General features: G+C 54.8%; 1 protein-coding gene across 1 annotated transcript in view; it reads right to left on the reverse strand.

The window, feature by feature from the left end:
* Positions 1-5,878: 5,878 nt before the first annotated feature.
* The window catches only part of LOC119107397 (neuronal PAS domain-containing protein 4), a 76,390-nt gene continuing 63,491 nt past the window's right edge, over positions 5,879-18,777 (reverse strand). Inside the window, exons 8-13 of the mRNA XM_037230830.1 lie at positions 10,498-10,604; positions 9,269-9,422; positions 7,487-7,801; positions 7,264-7,336; positions 6,710-6,840; positions 5,879-5,936 (exon numbers count right to left, since the gene is read on the reverse strand). Of these exons, the coding sequence (XP_037086725.1) occupies positions 5,879-5,936; positions 6,710-6,840; positions 7,264-7,336; positions 7,487-7,801; positions 9,269-9,422; positions 10,498-10,604 (838 nt within the window). The remainder of the gene's footprint in view (positions 5,937-6,709; positions 6,841-7,263; positions 7,337-7,486; positions 7,802-9,268; positions 9,423-10,497; positions 10,605-18,777) is intronic.

The following is an 18,777-nucleotide window of genomic DNA, read 5'->3' on the forward strand; positions in this document are numbered from 1 at the left end:
AACCATTTGGTCGCCGGAGTATATATCTATAACTAGACGACCCTTTTAGACGAATGTTTGGGGGAGGAGCACAAGTGGCCAGAGGCTTGCCAGGCTGCTGAGGGACCGCCCTAGGGCCACTGAAGAGCCCTCTGACTGCTAAGATGATCTCTGATGCCTCAGGGCCCACGGTCTGCTCAGGACCTCATTAGGAGCTCCAAGCTCTTTATATCCGCAAGAGCCCTGCCCTGGATAGGATACTCCTGGACCTTTAACCTGCACATGGCCTATTTTCCCTCTCAAAGGCCACCTAGTTACCACAGAGCACCTCAGTTGCTTTCAAAAGCGGTGCAATCTTGTACGTAACCCTGTTGAGGAGTCCCCACCGGGCGTGAAGGTGTGCCGAAAAGCTGGGGCCCTAGATGGGCCGGTACAATCCGGTTGCCGTGAGATAGAGCTCTTGCCATGAACTTCCCTTGGAGAGATTACGCTTAACGTTGACGATCTAATTCGATTTTGAATAGCTTGGACATAACTTCGCTGTTCGGAGGAGCAAAAAAAAAACGAGTTCCTGATGATCACATACTAAATAAAACCTTCGGACACCTGTGTGGAAAAGATATTGAACTGCGGCTCAAAACGGCGGTGTATGCAAATGTTCAGTTAAGAACTTACGTGCGGCTTTATTTGCGTGAAATTGAAAAAATGACTTCAGGCTATGGTTCAGATAAGGACAGACGCGTGAGTTCACAACATTAACAGTTTTGCGGCTTTGGTGCGTCCAAATCAGCAAACGAACTGGGGAGCTTCTGTATGCAGAGGGTAATAAAGACAGCTAGGATTGGCAATAATTGGTTTGTGTCATTTTGGTGGAAGCACACGCATTTCATTTTCCCAACGGCGGGGGATCATTAAGCTTGGGCCTGGAATTTCTGGTACCTGAGGTTCTTTAAAGCATGTAATAGCCTTCCAAAGTTTGGTTGTAGCCGTTACTGGTTTTTTGTCTTGATTTTGTTTTGCTCAGCGTAGAAATAGTATGAAATAACTGGCATTTGTTTTCTTTAAACAGATCTGTGATCCCATCTTTCCGCGACCCCATGGCATCCTTCTTCCACTATCTCTTGCTCAGCATTCGCGCAGTCTCCGTCACCTCAGCCGGAGCCCAGCCCGGAACCGAATATATTTATTTTTCCTCGCCAGACAGCCTAGAAACTCAGTTCAAACCTGTATGCACCAATTGCTGAGGCGCAGCGGAAGGCGCCCACCAGGCAACACATCTCGCGCCAGGCTTGGTGCATGCCTAAGGTATGTGAAGAGTGTCATGATGGCTGGGATGGAGTCCAGGCGTGCACGTGGTTTCCATAAGGAGACATGGCCTTGAGGAGGCCTGCATGTTGGGCGCCACTCTCCAGTGCTGCCTGCCACTGGTTGGATTTCTGCCATGTACTCAGATGCCCTGGCTGGCGGTCTCCTTCGCCGTTTTTTTGGTCGTGGTTGAGGATAGAGAATCCAGCCGTAGATAAGTTTAAACGTGAGGCCACGGCAAGTCCCGCGGGTCGAAGAAGACTTTTTGTGATTGTGATTTTGTACAAGGCCGGTGTTCTCGCATTCTTCGCAGCAGCAGCTATCCTGGCATTAGTTGAATACCATTGTATAAATGAGCGTTTTGGTTATGTGCATGATATGAAAAGTTGCGCTGACGAAAGACGCTTTTGGCGATACACCGACACGTGACGATGTTCCTGGGCATGGACATCATTGCCATCTCTTGTCATATGTTATCGCGCTACGTTGCTGGTGACCATTTTGTCCGCAGAAATTCGGTCGGCGACAGCAAATATATTTTGACCGCCCCTGTTCATATCCACAGTAAAGCTCGGATGCAAAGAAAAGCTCACTCATGTAGCAATCGTGGCTAGGTTACGGGTTAGATGTCATATTCGTTATAATGATGTTTCGTTACACTTTATTTTGCATTGTGGTGATTCGAGATTTAGCGATTAATGATGCCATTTAGAAACTAATGTACGCTTTCTCAATGCACACCGGCATCCAGATTACACGCTATTTGGCATTGTCTCGCCATGTTTTGCGTGTCATGTAACGTTTTGCACGTAGCATCCATCGAGCACACAAGAGACCATAGCAACGTGACATCATCTGCACTTTGTGGTGCTTGGACTGGCGAAGGTTTTCAGTATGTATTTTAAGCTTTAACGCGTGGTCTTCAACTCCACTTCATATATCCTGTGTCTCTTACTATCCAGCTGGGACGCCAGGTGGATATTTCTCATGAGGCACATCGAGTTCTCTCATGGCAGCATAAAAGAGAAAGCACATCATTTTTCCCACGGCTGCCCCTGAAATGTGTCGGGAATCCCAACCCAATGAGCTGAGTTCCCAGTACCCACCTTTTCATTTCCCGCGAGACCTTTCGCACAGACGTCCCACCTACAAGCGGGGCCCTTGCAAGACATTGACTTGTTCACATATACCAACAATTCAGACACGGTTGAACTCACTCACTTCGTCCGTCATTAGTCGGAGCACTACAAAAGCTCATATCGACCTTTATCATGAACATTTGTAATTTGGCTTTTCGCTGCAATAAATCGTTTTTAGCAACATAGCTATTCAGTTGAACGCCCGGCCGCCCGTACACTGTGTGCCAACGAAATATGAGACCATCCGGGAAAATGACGCTCATCGGAAGTGTTCCGACAGGGGCTGGTAACCTTAAAAGCTTTCAACTGTGGCTTCGGAATCAAAACATGTACGTGTATGTCCCCTGAATATGCATCACGACTTACGGCGTGGAAAGACCACGGCACGGACTAGAGTTGAGATCTGATGGGGTTTGTAGATGGTGCAGTCACCTACGCCGCGCGGCTGGTTTTACATCTATATCCATTGTGTTTTGTGATATTGTGTACAAGTCCTTAAGAAAGTATCAAAATAGTTGGATCAGTGGCTTGCGTGCCTAACACTCCACTCACACATGTCAACCAGTACCTGTTGTCAGTGCTATTGTCCATTCTGCCAGCCATCAAAATGCGTTGCTCGCGTGTAGTCGCGACACCAGGTCGTCGAGATTTTGAACCAGATTCCACTGGTATTCTCCAGCGTCTTCGCATTACAAGTTGTTACGTTTCCTGTGTTTGTCGAATGGAGGAGGTAGGCGTGTAATTATATGACAACGTTGCAGGGAAACATCACTCTATCTCTCTATCAGCTTGCACGCAAACACACTGAGAACAGAACAGAACAACGTTTTAGTAGTTGTGTTTACCATTACCAAAAAAACTAGATGTTGTATGGCTAGTCAATGCAAAGACATGCAAGATACGAACATGCCATAAGAGTGGTCCAGACAGGCAATTCGAGCCGCAAAATGTATGGTACAGACAAGTCCGATCTGGCACTTGGTTGGTAATGACGACTGGCTGAGGAAAGTCCCGAGTTCGTCGGTTTTTTTTTGTTGTCTGCCGTACTACGCGCTTGGTTGCGCAACAAACCTCACAAAATGTTTGACCTGGTCTATTTTAGTTGAGCTTTGAGCTTTAGTTGAGCTCACCTAAGTCACCTGAATACTTTGTATTATCCGAAGAGGAGTTCTTGAATGTTAAGTTAACCTTTGATCTGCTTCTAGACAAGGTCAATCTGGTGTGGAGAAAGGCGTTACTCTAATATTGGTGATCATAAATGGTGGGCATTGAATTACTCAATGCGTACAAAATGCAAGGTTAGATGTTGCGATAGGTGCATTATTTTTGCACGCCAGAAAAGTGCAAGCTGCAACAGCAGCTAGCAAAAGGGTGCTGCACCTTATGGTGCTAAAGAGAAACGCGCCGTTCATATTTTCCCTTCGCAACCGCCAATAAAAGAGAGGCTCGTTTGCAATGACTGACCACGGGATCATCTATCAAACATTTTTAAATCGCGACGATTATTAACGACGTCCGATAACTCACCTGACTTATTAGCCAGCTATCGAGCTCGGTGCCGAGCAGCTGTCATTTATCATGGGATTGACGCCGACGATCGGAAGGCGTGGAGGCCCGCTCACGCATCTCCCGACCAGGCGTCATGTAGAAATGGCCAGGCCGTGTAGTCACACGCATGTATGCGCATATCTGCGGTTATATATATATATATATATATATATATATATATATATATATGCATTTGTACTAAATAAATGACCCAACCGCACATAAATATCAGCGGAAATGGCTCCCGCTGACACACGGGCTCAGCTACTGTCACAGTTCAGACACTGTTCTGCGGAGAATGCCGTAAGTGTATGATCGGAAGTTGTCGCCCAGTTGCTGCTTTGCGCGGAAAGGTTGGGTCTTCAGGTATGACCAGGGACATTGGCTCCAGCAAGGAACAGTTTTAAGCAGAGGCGTAGTTTTGCACAATTAGTTGAGAGCACAGCAGTGACAAAGTACGAAACCTTTCCTCCAATTACGCAACAGACTGGTTTCTCTCCATATTTGACCCAACTTCTTCTCGAAGTTGGTGCAGGGGGGGGGGGGGGCTAGTTGCAGGAAGGGCAGAAGGTCACTGATGTCGTGCGTAGAACATTGCGGAATTTATTGAAAATGAATGTATAAATAATAAGTCATGTTAACATGCACATGGAGTGTCCTCTAAATGCCTATCGCCTTGAAAGGGCTGGGAGATGAAACCCACCGTCGCACAGTGTATGATTTATAAGGCATGAAAACACATAAAACTCGTGGCAGGTAGAGTTCCCAATAGACCAATTGGTATGTAACTTAGTGCCGCTAGGGCGGCGGTGCCTAGGTGGAACAAGCAAAAGGTTTTGAAATAGGTTAATTGTTGCGCGGTTTGGGCCGCTGCCCTGCGTAATCTACCCGTTGAAATTGGAGTATAGTTAAATGAGACATTACCAGGACCGCTGATGCCATTTCCGAGCTAAGAAATCAGATGTGTAATTGATTTCAGGACATGATGTATAAATTGGATTCTGAGGCATTGCTGCCTTATGCACGGTGTTTTCGTGTGCACCTGTAGCTTCATAATATTGCACTTTCCATATTGTTCACCTGTTTTAGTGCCGTTGTTCTGAAGCGACACGCCAGGGTCCCATTTGAATGCAGAGTAAGCAGCCAGTTCAGTTGTGGCTGTTATTATGACGTTCACAAAGGCGCGAAGAGACGGATTTCGCCGGCTTCCAGTGCGTTTGTGACTATTCCCCCAGGTGCTGATTGCATGTTTCAGAGCTGAACATCAAATGAAAGTCACATACACCTCCGCACAGGAATGGAAATTCTTGTATTGCTTGATCAACAAACCGATCATATCAACAACCTTGTATCGCAATATTTGGTACAAACGACACACAAGAAACAATTGGACGAATGCTTGAAGCCCACCATATTTACAAACACCAACTGCAGCCCAGAACCCTGCGTCTAGTGTTCGACCTACCGTCTATGCAGTACTTCCCTACTCTATATTAACGGTGTACCACATCCAATAATAAATATTAAGGATCGTGCTAGGAATTTGTTACGGCTCGTTCTCATTTTCGATGTCATGTCCACAAATGGGCGTCGTTGGGCGCCGCGGTCCGCCTCCCATCGTCGGACACCGTTCTGCCGACACATTCTAATGAGTATACACCGCTGCAGGCCGGTGGAGGCAGCACTGGGACCGATCGAGGCCCGTGCCCGGCCGAGGGCTGCCCCTGTCGTCACCGGCCGTCGCGCCGCCCGCGGCCGGTCACACGCCGCGGCCGCGGGCCGAGAGCGAGCGCGGCGGTATGCCGCCTCGGCGCCCCGCACGTGACGACGGCCGCCGGCGGCGAGCTGGGCGGGCTGTGACGTCACGCGCACCCAGCGAGCTGACTCGGGTCGAGCCGGGTCGGCGGTCACGGCGAGATGTCCGAGATCAGGTGGCGTCGGCCGCGGACCGCCCGCCGGTCCAGTCTGCAACGCAGGCAGCCACGCTGATGTCACGGGCCGCGTCACGGCGGGCGTCGATCCGCCGGGCCCGCGTGCGACTCTGTGACACCTTGGCCTCGACCTTGCGTCCGCAGTGATGCTGGACCGCGCGTTCAGACACCTGACTCGGACACAGTGCTGATCGTCCTCGGCCAAACACATGGGAGGAAGCCCCGCAACTGCCAGGTCGCTGCGGTTACGGAGAGGGATGTTCCCAACCATAGAATATTTACATATCTTGTGGATGTCAGACGATCGAGCGGGCCGTAATCGCCTCCCTCGCAGCCGCGTCGGCTGGTACTCCGCCATTTACGGGACAGGCGCTGATTTGTATGCTAGCTGCGGTCCCCGAATTGTCGTGTTTGGCTCTTTTTGCGGGAGTTGCGGCGGCATCGCATCACGACAGAGGGCACCCGAGCGGGGTCACTAATTGCTAATAATCAGTTGTCACTTAAAGACTGCGACGCAAAAATGCACGCGCCATTTAATGCACCTGCCGCCACCGCGCAAAAACGACATCTTTGCATGACAAAAACGAATGCGGCGTCGGTGACGGTCCATATTTTGAGCATATGCCCGCCGTTGCTAGCCAAATGGTCACCTCCGCTGCGCGCGTTTTTAAACGGTGCCGACTATGTCGTTCTGGTATGTCGACCAGAAAATTGGTCATCCAGCACATTATTATTCACACGGTTCGGCGGGGGCAAAGTACTTGAACTCGGCGGCGCAAAAAGCACGCACGGCGCGCACCGACTCACCGTAGGGAGCCGGGCATCCCGGCAGCGGCGGCGGCGGCGGCGGCGGAGGCCCAGGACGCCACGCGCATGTCCTCGCGCACCTCGTCCCCGGACAGCTCCGACGGCGACGACGCCGATGACGCGGACAGCGACTGTCCGAAGTCGTGCAGTGTGGAGACGTCGGCCCAGCCGGCGAGCAGGGGCCGGGCGTCGGCCAGGCGCGGCTCGACCAGGCGCGGTGAGCGGCCCGCTTCGGCCGCCGGCGCCGCCACCAGGTCCGGCACGCGCTGGTTCGTCTCCTGCCAGGGTGGGCTGAAGGACCAGGCGAGCGGCTCCTGCGCGGCCGGCGCCTCCGCCGCCGGCTCTGGACCCTTGAGGTGCGGCCCGGGCAGCCGCAGCGGCGAGAACCGGGCGGCGGTGAGGACGGCCGCGTCGCCGCCACCGCCGCCGCTGCCGCCCCCGCCTCCGCCGCCGCCACCCCCGCCGCCGCCGGAGAACCCGAAGTGGCCGTCGGCGCGCCGCTCCGAGCCGGGCGAGGCGGCGTGCTGCGGCGATCCGCGTCCGCCCCAGCCGGCGTAGCCGCCGTAGCCGCCTGGCTGGCCGTAGGCCATCAGTCGCCGCTTGATGGGTACCGGCTGGCGGGGCGGGCTGCCGGCCGGCGGCACGACCGTCGGAGCGCAGAGCCGGCGCCGCGGCGACGGCGGCGTGGCCGGCCGCCGGGGCGGCGATGGGTACGGCTGCGGACACGGCGCCGGGTCAGGCCGCTCGGCCGCCGCCGCGCCGTAGCCGTGTTCGTACCGCGGCCACTGCGCTGGCTCCAGCGCCGGGTACGAGTGGTACGGCCCGCCGGGCAGGCCGTACTGGGCCGCCGGCAGCACCGGCGAGCCCAGGTGGTGGGCGCCCGGGTGCGGCGAGATGGGCGCGTGCAGGTAGGCCGAGTGCAGCGCCGCTTCCGCCGCGTGTGGGTGGTGGTGCGAGTAGCTGAGCAGCTGCTGGTAGTAGGCGGGCGCCGACGCCTGCGCGTCGTACTGGAGGCTGTACTGCAGCTTGCCTTGCATCGAGTAGTAGTGGTAGAGCCAGGCGTTCGCTCGCATCACGGCCGCCTCCTCCTCACTGGAACAGAGACGGGCCGCGCTGAGGTGACGGTGGCCGCAGCGGGCTGCTCGTGACTCGACGGCCGGCCCAGCACGCCCAGACCAAAACCACCGGTCGCTATCGCGTGCGGCGAAAGTGACAAATTGGTCAAGGCGGACTCGTAAACCAGCAGAGCAGCGAAATAAACACGCGCCGGCGATGAGTTTTGAAACCGCTAATTGGCCGAAACAGCCTGAGACTGCCCAATTTATGTTTCCTTTTTTATCTGTTGACCATCTGCATTCAGGCAAATGCTGTTACCATCATAGTCCATTCAACGAGCGTCGATGTTACATCCATGGGGCATCACACGAAACGTAATCAGTTCCCCTTCTGGCATGGTGCAGCAGCTGACCGTCAACCTTCAGCTTAGCGCATCTCAAACGTCAACAATCATTAGTGATGACTGCCTCAGGGGCGCCTTCTCCGGCTGCGTGCGCTGAGGCCAAGTCTGCAGGCGGTTATTTTTAGCGAGTTTTTAGCCATTGCTGCCAGACTAGCAAGCCGTAGATATTAAAGAGCAGATAATTGGGCCATTAATTACTCGAAGGCTAAGCTGCCTAAGCTGGAGAAGACAAAGTTGACAGGACACCGCCGGCTGTCCTGCCACCAATAGCCGTTGTGATCAGCCCGCGTGGATCGGACTTTCCGGATGAGCTTGGCGACGACTATCAGTGCTATCTGAGACCTTGCTACGACGTCGTTCTGTTCACAGCCACGCCAAGAATAGAGGGCGTCTGAGGTCGCATCCGCAGGCAAAAATCGGCCGCCGTCTTTGGCTAGCAGAGCACCTATAATCCGCCTAGTTGCACCGGCTGCCGTTTTTCGATCGCCGCGCCCGAAGAAAATTTTATCTGGGCGCCTCAGTCGACGGCGAGCTGATTTCGGTCGCGATATCGGTGGCCGCCAAGGCCACTGTGAGCGTCCACAAGGTCAGGCGGCGGGTGGCGCATGCAGCGGTGGGAGCTGGCCGGCCGGTCGCACCGGTCGGCCGGGCCGCCCCGCTGGCGGCCGGGGCGCGGCGCCGTGCCGCTGTGCGGGTAGGCTGTACCGGATGTCGAGCGGGTGGCGGCCGGCCGTGGGACCGCCACCAGCGGGCCGCCAACGCGGCGCTAAACCGCCGCGCCGCGGCCGTGCGAATGAGTTCTGTAAAAACGCCGCTTGTGTAATACCCGGCGACACCTGATCGCACCGATACCGTCGCCGCGATGGCGTGGGTAGTTGGGCTGTGCAGACGTACACAGCGCAGCCGGAGTCGAAGCAATGTGCAGCGAGACGGCGCACCGTCATAGCGAAGACCTGCCGCAAGCGGCGGTGACCGGCGGGGGCTGGCGGTCGCCAGAGGGGACGGAAACCACTGGTGGTGACCGGTGGTGTCTTCCACCGAGGTCCCCACCCAGTCAGCGGTTCTCCAAAGTCCGTTGTCACCGCAGATCCGACACGCACCTGAGCACCTGGCAGGTACAGATGATGACCGGGTGCTGTGAGCTCTCCAGGTTGTCCTTGACCTGGAGCACGCAGTGGGCCCACAGCCAGTGGCCGGAGCGCGCCTGAAGCCGCAGCAGCAGGATGCAGGCCCGGTCCTGGTCCGACGTGCTGACTGCAGACGTCAGGAGCAAGTGTCAGGAGCGCCGGCGGTCGGTGTCAGCAGCGAGCGTTAAGGGTGCCGGCGATATGTGTCAGGAAGGAGTGTCTGGAGTCTCTTCGGTCGGTGTCAGCAGCTAGCGTCAAGGGTGCCGGCGATATGTGTCAGGAAGGATTGTCGAAAGTCTCTTCGGTCGGTGTCAGCAGCGAACGTCAAGGGTGCCGACAATATGTGTCAGGAAGGAGTGTCTGGAGTCTCTTCGGTCGGTGTCGGGAGTGAGTTTCGGGAGAGCCAGCGTGTGTGTGCATGAGCGAGTGACTGACGAGTTTCGGTGACTATTGTCAGCTGACATAACGCGTCAGGAGTCTTGAGTAAGCTATAAGAGCATGTATTAAGTGTGGAGTGGGAAAGGGGCACCAGTGTTAGGAGTTAGTACTAGAAATGGACCAAAAATGCGATTCGGGGTTCAGCTCAGAGGCGAGTGCAAGGAGCGAGTGTCGGAAGTTGGGGAGGGGGGGGGGGAGGGAGACATAAAAGAGCGTCAGAAGTGGGTGTCAGGAGCGCGAGTCAGGGGCGAAAATCAAAGGCTAATAACACTGGTGATTGTTTGAATCGAAAGGTGATTCACGGAGCACGAGGAGTGAGCATCAGGCAGGCACCAAAGAAAATATCGCCATACGTGTCGGGAGCATCGTGCCAGCGTGCTAAAAGCGAACGCTTGAAATGGGCGATCGAAACTGCACATTTTTTTCCCCAAGATGACCAATAGGCATAAACGGTGAAGTTCTACATCCTAGAAAACTTGGAAAGTAGATGTGCACACGTAAACGCATCTAGACTCAATGAGGTGCTCTTAAATAACAGAGGTCGTTGAGATATCAAGACGTCTAGGGAATCATGCCTAAATATCGCTGGACGACCCCGGTACTCAGTGCCCTGCCTTGGACTGGCCATGACCTCATTGTATCCTTTGATGCCTCAACACGGATACTGACGCCGCCTGGACCAGTCGCACAGCTGCAGACGGGCCCTTGAACCGAGCGTGCTTATCCAAACAGGAGGATCTGCCGGCGGACCGGGGACCACTTACTCAGCTTGTGCTTGGTCTGGACGTCTCGCATGTTGTCCCAGTGCACCAGCTGGTACCAGGACAGGCCTTGGATGTCCGAGGTCCGGTAGCCCAGGTAGAACTCCCCACTGCAAAAAAAACACGAGCGTTAAACGGCGCGGTGCGCATGCGCAAACAGAGTTCGCCAAACGATGCTTGTGGCTTTATTCTAATGCTGCACGGACCGAGACGGACATGTCGAACTCAGTCCTCCTCCCGCTCCCAAGCAGGACACCGCGTCGCAGGATGCAGCGCAAGATACAGGATGCCGTGCAGGACGCTCCACACGCGGCACACCTGACCTTGGACACGAGATGAGGTAAAGACGTGCGACGGTGTTAAACAGTCTGCCGCCAGCCGCCCGCCAGCTCTCGGCTGTGTGGACAGACGGCACTGAGCATCAGATCAGTGCTGACGTCACCGCAGACAAGCAGCTCGTGCGCTCAGGGAGACTGACGAGGCTGCACGAGCATTGAGCAGGCGTAGAATCTGACAGCGTCGCCCGCCTGCTCTAACAGTTGTGAGGCACGGGCTGCTTGCGGATGGGCCCCATTTTCATCGCATCTCTTGAGCACTTCCCACAAACATACCGGAGCACAAATATAATTGGAACTATTTGTAATCAAAAGTCTGCCTAAGACAGCTGCGTCGGCGGAAAAGCGCTGATGCAGGTAACTCTCCGATCTTCCACGTGAAGATTGATACGTACGCACATCAACCTAACGTGCGAGCAACGCATCCGGATTCTGATCCGGCCAGCACAGGGATGACGCACAACGGTGCGTCGCGCGCGTCATGCAAGTTCCAGCGGACGTTCATGATGCCGTGCGAATGGCAAAAGCATATTCTGGATGGCATGCGTGTGGTGGTAAATGGTGGTCATAACCGAGGGGGTATAAGCAATCTTTAACTGTGTGTGGGGGGGGGGGGATATCGGTCCATGAACAGGCATCGATGTAAGTGGAATGGGCCGTCAAAAAAGCGCTGGTATGCGCGTTCAGAGTGATTGGTTCTTTAGAACTTAAAGCGTTGGCACTTATATACTTGAACAGATGCCTAACTAAAACTGCAAACATGTATCTGAATCAAGAGAATTAGAAAATTTCACTCCTAACGACTCCGAGCGCACAGTCACACATTTAGTAGCTTAAATCGACATAATCCTGTTTGCGACGGACATTTAATTTGCCGATCATTACTCAACGCAAGCTGCAGCCGATCTTTCACGTCTCTGAAATGCTTTTTTGTCTTCAACTGTGTCATAAACGTAACCATATTTCATTCCCGTATTCATCGGAGTCGGAAATTGACAAACTCAACATTCAGGCACATTATATTAAAATAGGCCAATAATTTAGGCACATATGTCCAATAGTTAACGAGGGTGAGTTGGGTAGAGCACAGCTATAAGCCATACTGTTGGTGCACTCGTACTTACAACGCATTTGACCCGGGTACTTAAGTTGGTACCTTAGTCTCTGCCTATCTGGCAGATTAACGGGCGTAGCTTCTCAAAACGCGGTAGAGAGACTGAGCAGGAAGACATGGTTAAACCTTCCACCAAAATGCACAAAATATGACTTCCTCCCAAATTTGGCTCACTTCTCAACATTTCGTGCTAGAGTTGCCAACTGAAGAGGTAATGACACCACTGGTGCCTGGGCAAATCTTTTAGTGAATCAATTGTATAAACATCCATTGAGTAAATATACTACACGTTAAATAGCACACAAATGCATATATATATATATATATATATATATATATATATATATACATGATATAAATCTGCTGGGCCAAAGAACGTGACATGACTTGCAGCCAAACAGCTACTTGAGCTAGTAGTTAAAACCAGCACTGTCAGACCGGTTGAGCTAATGCGAATGTCGGCTCCAGAGTCTCAGAATATGTATTGCATTTGGGTGTTTTAAAGTAAGAATTGCATCTATTTCTTAAATTGTATCTGAACTGGTATCAGGGGATGTTTGGGTAGCATCCCGCCGGGTTGTGCAATTAACAAGTCTCGAAAACTGGCATCAGCGATCAAAATAGCAATAATGCCACTCTAACCAACCAGCTCATTTATGCTTAGGGCTTTTTATTTGTTGTCGGCAGACGTGAAACTTTCCCTGTTTTATCTAGTCATTTAACGAAATGTTAACGGTTTGCGTGAATGCATTCCAATATCGAGGTAAAATTAAATGCATGCCCAAAGCTAACACAGAACCCATGTCATCGGTTTAACCTCTGTACAAGTCTGTCATCGTTTACGTATAACTAAAGGAGAAGATTAATGTATCCCAAAGCCACCGTTCGAATCCCCTTACATGCATTTTTCTACGGCGGTTGCAGCTAATCGATCGCCTCATAGTTGGCTATCCTGCTGGTGGGAAACCGGTCCTATATGCACTCAGAATGCCTTGCAGCAAAGCCCGGCACACGCAGCACCCAGTTTGTAGTTGCAAATCTGATGTCGCATGAGCATAAGCTCAAATGTTTGACGATAACTATGAAGATACGTTCCGTGTTGAAAAGTGCTGACAAGCCCTGGATTTTTGCTGACATTCTTGTTGGAGGAGCTCTACTAAAAATATGTACGACTTGCATCATCTGCATTTTCAGCATCTGCATGTTGGGATATACAGTGCAGAGAAGTTCCATTTCTCCTTTCCAGCATCATTCTCGCAGTTGGCAAAGCACACTCAATCTTGAAAGAAGGGACAGCGACATCAGTGCCCTTTGTAATATATGCCTACTCCGCTAGCATTTGGGGAAGGGCATGCCTCACCATTTTCAAAGTGGGGCTCCGCTCTGTTAGTGAGATCCCGTGAACGCAGCAGGGGCATCAGCGGTGGATGCTCAAGCGCCGTTGACATCAACATATCCTCTGCATGCCAATACCATACCCACAGAGTTCAAACGTACATTTACCGAACATGCGACCCGAAAAATTGGCATTGCGTTTATCACCCGACCAAAAAAGCCGAACAAAAACCGTGTAAGCGGTATGGAAAAAGCAATCTGGACCGGACAGCGCCACACAGGGCTTATCACTATCCATTAGAGACCGGACTGATAACCGGACGCCGGGCTCGTGGGGTCGTCTGGTGACAAACCACCCTGCAGGGCGCTCACGACCTGTCCCGGGCTGCGATGTCTGGGTACGGCTCGCTTCATGTGGGCTGTTGGTGACCAGACCCCTCTGATCATCTGGGTGTCGGCGCGCTATTTCCCTTGAGTTTGTATGATTATCCAAATGATTCCTTGCGATGACCTTTGAGTTATTTCAGCGGACGGATCTCAGTCGGTGCGGGCGATCATTCGTATTAAACACACTCTTTGGATTGGGGGCATTAAAGTTCGACCCACCTGTCGTAGATCCTGAACGTGCACTGCATGGAACCGGACAGCGCAAAAGCGAAGCATGACAAAGCGTGCAAAGCTGCCTGGTCTGAGGATAACAAAGCCAATAATCAACAGGAAAATAATGCATTAAAGGGTCGGGCGTCAACTCTGAATGTGTGCCACAAGTCTTCTTTAAAACGTTATATCAATCCAGGAGTGGTCCAGGAAACCAGTTGCCTCTAAAATGCTCGCATATTGGTTAAGGAAGGGAAGTCATCTCTTCACCGTCATCTTCCCGTGTTCGAGCGCTTCAGGCTACCAGGCAGACGGTTCTGTTTTTTCGGACATCGCTGGATATGTCATGATAAAAATGAAGCTGTGTTTGACTGCATCGCGGTTTATTCTAAAAATGCAGAAACCAGTGTGACCATGAAGCCGATTGCGGAAACTTCCCAGCGTGCCGCCATGGACAACAACAGCTGCAGGACACCTAATTCGCACGGAAAATGTGTTCATGAGGGATAATAACGCTTCAGCACTTCAAAGACGAGCGAGCACAACACGGTGTGTTATAAACGTAGCATACGGAAATCCGGCCTTATACACCTTGTGTCCATAATGCAACATCACTCTATTGAATGATGCAACGGCCACTCTCTTAGTCTGAGCGCATTTACAGGAGGGCGTAGGCGCCCATGGTTATTACGGTGTTCATCTGCTCAGCACGTTTCGTTGCGCCCAGCTTATCTTCTGTCCCGGCAGAGCCTCCCGCCTCAAGATGGCCGAGCCGTCGGCGGCGGGATCCGGCGTCACTCGGGCCCTGATGGTAGGTGCGGCACCGCTGTGCCCTGCTGGGAGGTCCGGGACGCTGCCAGGGAAGCAGACGGGGCTCTGCGCCGACCGCGCTCGGCTGGGGCAGTCTCGAGCCCGGCAACGGCCGCGCTCGGCTGGGGTAGTCTCGAACCCGGCAACGGCCGCGCTCGGCTGGGGCAGTCTCGAGCCCGGCAACGGCCGCGCTCGGCTGGGGCAGTCTCGAGCCCATCAACGGCCGCGTTCGGCTGGGACAGTCTCGAGCCCGGCAACAGCCGCGCTCGGCTGGGGCAGTCTCGAGCCCGGCAACGGCCGCGCTCGGCTGGGGCAGTCTCGAGCCCGGCAACGGCCGCGCTCGGCTGGGACAGCCTCGAGCCCGGCAGCAGCCGTGCTCGGCTGGGGCAGTCTCGAGCTCGGCAACGGTCGCGCTCGGCTGGGGCAGTCTCGAGCCCGGCAACAGCCGCGCTCGGCTGGGGCAGTCTCGAGCCCGGCAACGGCCGCGCTCGGCTGGGGCAGTCTCGAGCCCGGCAACGGCCGCGCTCGGCTGGGACAGTTTCGAGCCCAGCAACGGCCACGCTCGGCTGGGGCAGTCTCGAGCCCACCAACGGCCGCGCTCGGACACTCAGACGAGGCGGCGGAGTTGGGATTCCGCCAGTCGACAGACGGCTCCAGCAGCATTAGACGACCGCCTAAAAACGACGCCTCATAATCCGCCAGACACTAAATGAACATTAGCCAGGGTCGGCGCCGGCGATTTTCTAATGGACAGGGGCGCCCTCGGCTACAAAAACAGTGGCGCGCCGTCTCCGACACCCGTATCAGGGCGGCTGACCCTGCCCCGCGCTCCGCAGCCCGATATGCGCCGGTCGGCAGCCGTCTCCTCTTAATGGTCCGCGCCGACCGCGCGCGAGTCGAGCGCGCCCGAGCGCCGGTCTCCTCGCGGGGGCTGGACTGGTGCGTGACGCCGTGCCATCGCTGATCTGATGTCAGAGATCTGCCTCGACGTCACATTCCATGAGCTCAGTGCGAGGGTACGTGCTTTCGTCTTTTGCTGTACGGCGAGCCGTTTTGGCGCGCCGGATCCCAGCATGCCGGACCGGGCCTGGGTGGCGGCGGCTGTCAGACGAATGAAGGAACACAACGGTGCCTCGCTATAAACCCTGCATATCCTATTCACTCCTGCTCTACGTCTTACCGATTAGACCACGGCGTTGGCGATATGCATGACCAATCGCGGAAGCGTAAGCATAATTTTTCAGTGAAGGGACGAGTAGCATCCATATACTTGGACTGAAATAAGTTGAGCAGCGCAGGTGCGTGAAATTCCTTGCTCGGCTTCCAACATCTGTCATTTAATACATTTATTTTGTCTCGTGTATGCTGATTTTTCAAATGTAAACATCTATATGCATAATGATGCATGCAACAAATTGGTAAGGCTCTCTACATTTCTAATTTTTATCAGACTTCCGCGCCAGATGCCCCCCTCTTGAATATCACCTTCCAGGAATGAGCGGCGTGCCTTAGCGAAAATGTATGTACTTGCTCCTAAGGTGAGCGCAAGCAAGTCAGAGCAATGTTAAGCAGTGGTACCGTTTTGAATTTATCGCCGGATACTGTGGCGCTCCGTTCGTCCGTGGGATGTCGTGTGGTGTTCCGTGTTGTGGCTGGCTCCTGTCGTGGCTCACGTTCTTAGCCGAGATGCGAAGAACCTCCCAGAGCGAGCGCATGATCACGCCTGGAAGCGGTACACAGTACTGGACCCTGCCGTTCCCCCGACAGGAGCGGCTTTTCCTGTCGTCCCTCTGCTCGGCGTCCCATTCTGCCGCCCCTGAGTCGAGCGTGTCACCTAGTCGAGTTGAGTCGAGCGTCGTCTCGCTGTCTGCTGAGGCGTCCCATCCTGCCGTCCCGTTTTCTACCGAGGCGTCTCCTCCCGCCGTCCCGCTGTCTGCCGGGTCGTCTCCTGTTGCATCGTTGTCTGCCGGAGAGTCCCCTGCCACATCGCTGTCTGCCGGGGCGACTCCTCCTGCCGTCCCGTTGTCTGCCGGGGCCGGCGCGTGCCGAGCCGGGTCCCGCCGGGCGACTCGGTCCGGCGGCCCTGTGCCGAGGGTGCGGCCGGCCAGCGTCCTTCCCACACGGATGCGAAACGGACCGGCTGCAGCCTATCAGCCGAGCCATCTTCGGGCCGAATAATGCCAGCATATCGCCGCTGCAGAGTATCTGACCGGCCGGTCCCCACCCGGGCCGGTCCGACCGCCGCATCATCGCTGGCCTCCCGCCCGTGGAGCTCCGCTTCGCCGAGCCGGCCGGGGAGGGCGGGGGGCGGCGGGGGCACGTGCTGCGGCCGAACGGCCCCGCCGCACCGGTGTGACGCAGTGGCGGCGCCTATGACGCTGCATGGGTGGGCTGAAGGCTGCCCCACATCCTGGACGGCAGGGGTGGCGGCCGCTCAAACTCCCACGAATGGCATCCCGGTCCGGGTCGGGTCCCGGCACGGCGGTGTGCTCGCGCCGACGAAGGTCTGTCCGAGACCGGTGGTGTATCCGTGCCGACGGGGACTGTGACGTCACCGGTGGCCTCGTCAGTGCACGGACGCGGCACGGCCTGTGTTCAACTTCCGCCCTTCTCGCCGCCACCTGGCTTTACACCAATGCCAGGGGCAGATGCCCCAGTCCTGACCACGGCGTCGTCGCGTGTGTGGCACCGCCTCCGCTTCCCTCCCGTGGCGGTTTCTTTGGAAAGCCTCTGGCGGTTCTTCGGTACGCCGGGTCGACAGCAACGTAACGCAAAAAACGTCTGGCACGATGCACTCTTCGCCCTGCCTGGGCAGGTGGCGGCCAATATGCCAGTCTACCCTTCACCTAGCGGCAGCTTTGCTAGAACGGTGCTTACGTCGTGCTTTTTAGCAACAGTTGACATCCTGACAAATAGGTGTGCAATAAAGATATGTGTAACAGATGCCGATATTTTCCTTAGCCAGTGCATGGGCGTCCAGCGTTATATGACTCGCTCCAAACCGATAGCGATCTGCCCATGCCATTGGTGGCAAGACCTTCCAGCCGCTATTCTTGCACAGTAACCAGTTACACAACATCTCGCTCGTGGATTTCCCAGCATCACTGTTGGTTAAGGCGCCAACAAGCCACTTGTAGAAGCCTGGTGTAAGTATGTACATAATTCTGAGGCGGACCAGTTGGCACAAATGACCAGTGGGCACTGGAATGCAAGATCTTGCTGACTTGTCATAATCACCACAGCCAGAACCGTAGCCGCGGCAAGACATGTCCTTGTCGTCAAAATGTGGCGGGACGGGGCTCCCATATGTCAGGCAACTGGCTCATCCGCGTGCGAGTTGTGTTTCAGCACTCAGATCTTCGCCCGCGAGTGTGCACTGAGCAGTGCGCACACCGCACTGCGCGTCGATAACATCTGACACTGCGCCGTCGAGTTACGTCATAAAAGTCACAGTGACTGACGTAAGATGCCGTCGCCGTGTGTCAAATCAGCCAACCCCCCTGTCGGCGCGAATATGTCGATAAATCGCTGCTGCTCCAGACGGAAGCGTTGACAGCGCACCCAGATCCACTCGGGAAAAGGCCTAAAAATGCGCCTAAGTACGCCGAGACTTTCACTGGATCCTCCGAGCGACTTTTATGACTTCCAAATTGACTAAGCGTAGATCGGTTGATCTTGAAATGGGTTGGCTTCACTGATGCGGAGACGATAGCGGCGCGTTCGTTAGTGCCGGGCAGGGACCGGCCCCAGCTGTGCTCGCGGCGCACCGGCGGCGGCCGGCCGCTGGCCCTGCTTTAATTGCGGCAGCTTTCGGACCGGCCGGCCGCCTGACCTCCGGGTTAAAGCGGCGGTAATGCACAAAGTCCGAGTCATCGCCAGTAATGGTGAACAGTCGGTAATCTCTGGCGAGTGAACATACGAGTTCGCTTGCGGCTGCAGTTATGCAACGTGCACTGCTCCGCGTCCCGGCGAGGCAGCTCGGTAAACGCGGACGGGCTCAAACGAGACCACTGGAGCGGAGGGCCAGTTCGGGCGCGTGCCTCACTCGTCAGCCCAACATAACCCTGGCTCTCGTCACTCTAGCTGGGAAGG

The sequence above is a fragment of the Pollicipes pollicipes genome, unplaced genomic scaffold, assembly GCF_011947565.3.
Source record: "Pollicipes pollicipes isolate AB1234 unplaced genomic scaffold, Ppol_2.1 Scaffold_6686;HRSCAF=7923_pilon_pilon_pilon, whole genome shotgun sequence".
Lineage (NCBI taxonomy): Eukaryota > Metazoa > Arthropoda > Thecostraca > Pollicipedomorpha > Pollicipedidae > Pollicipes > Pollicipes pollicipes.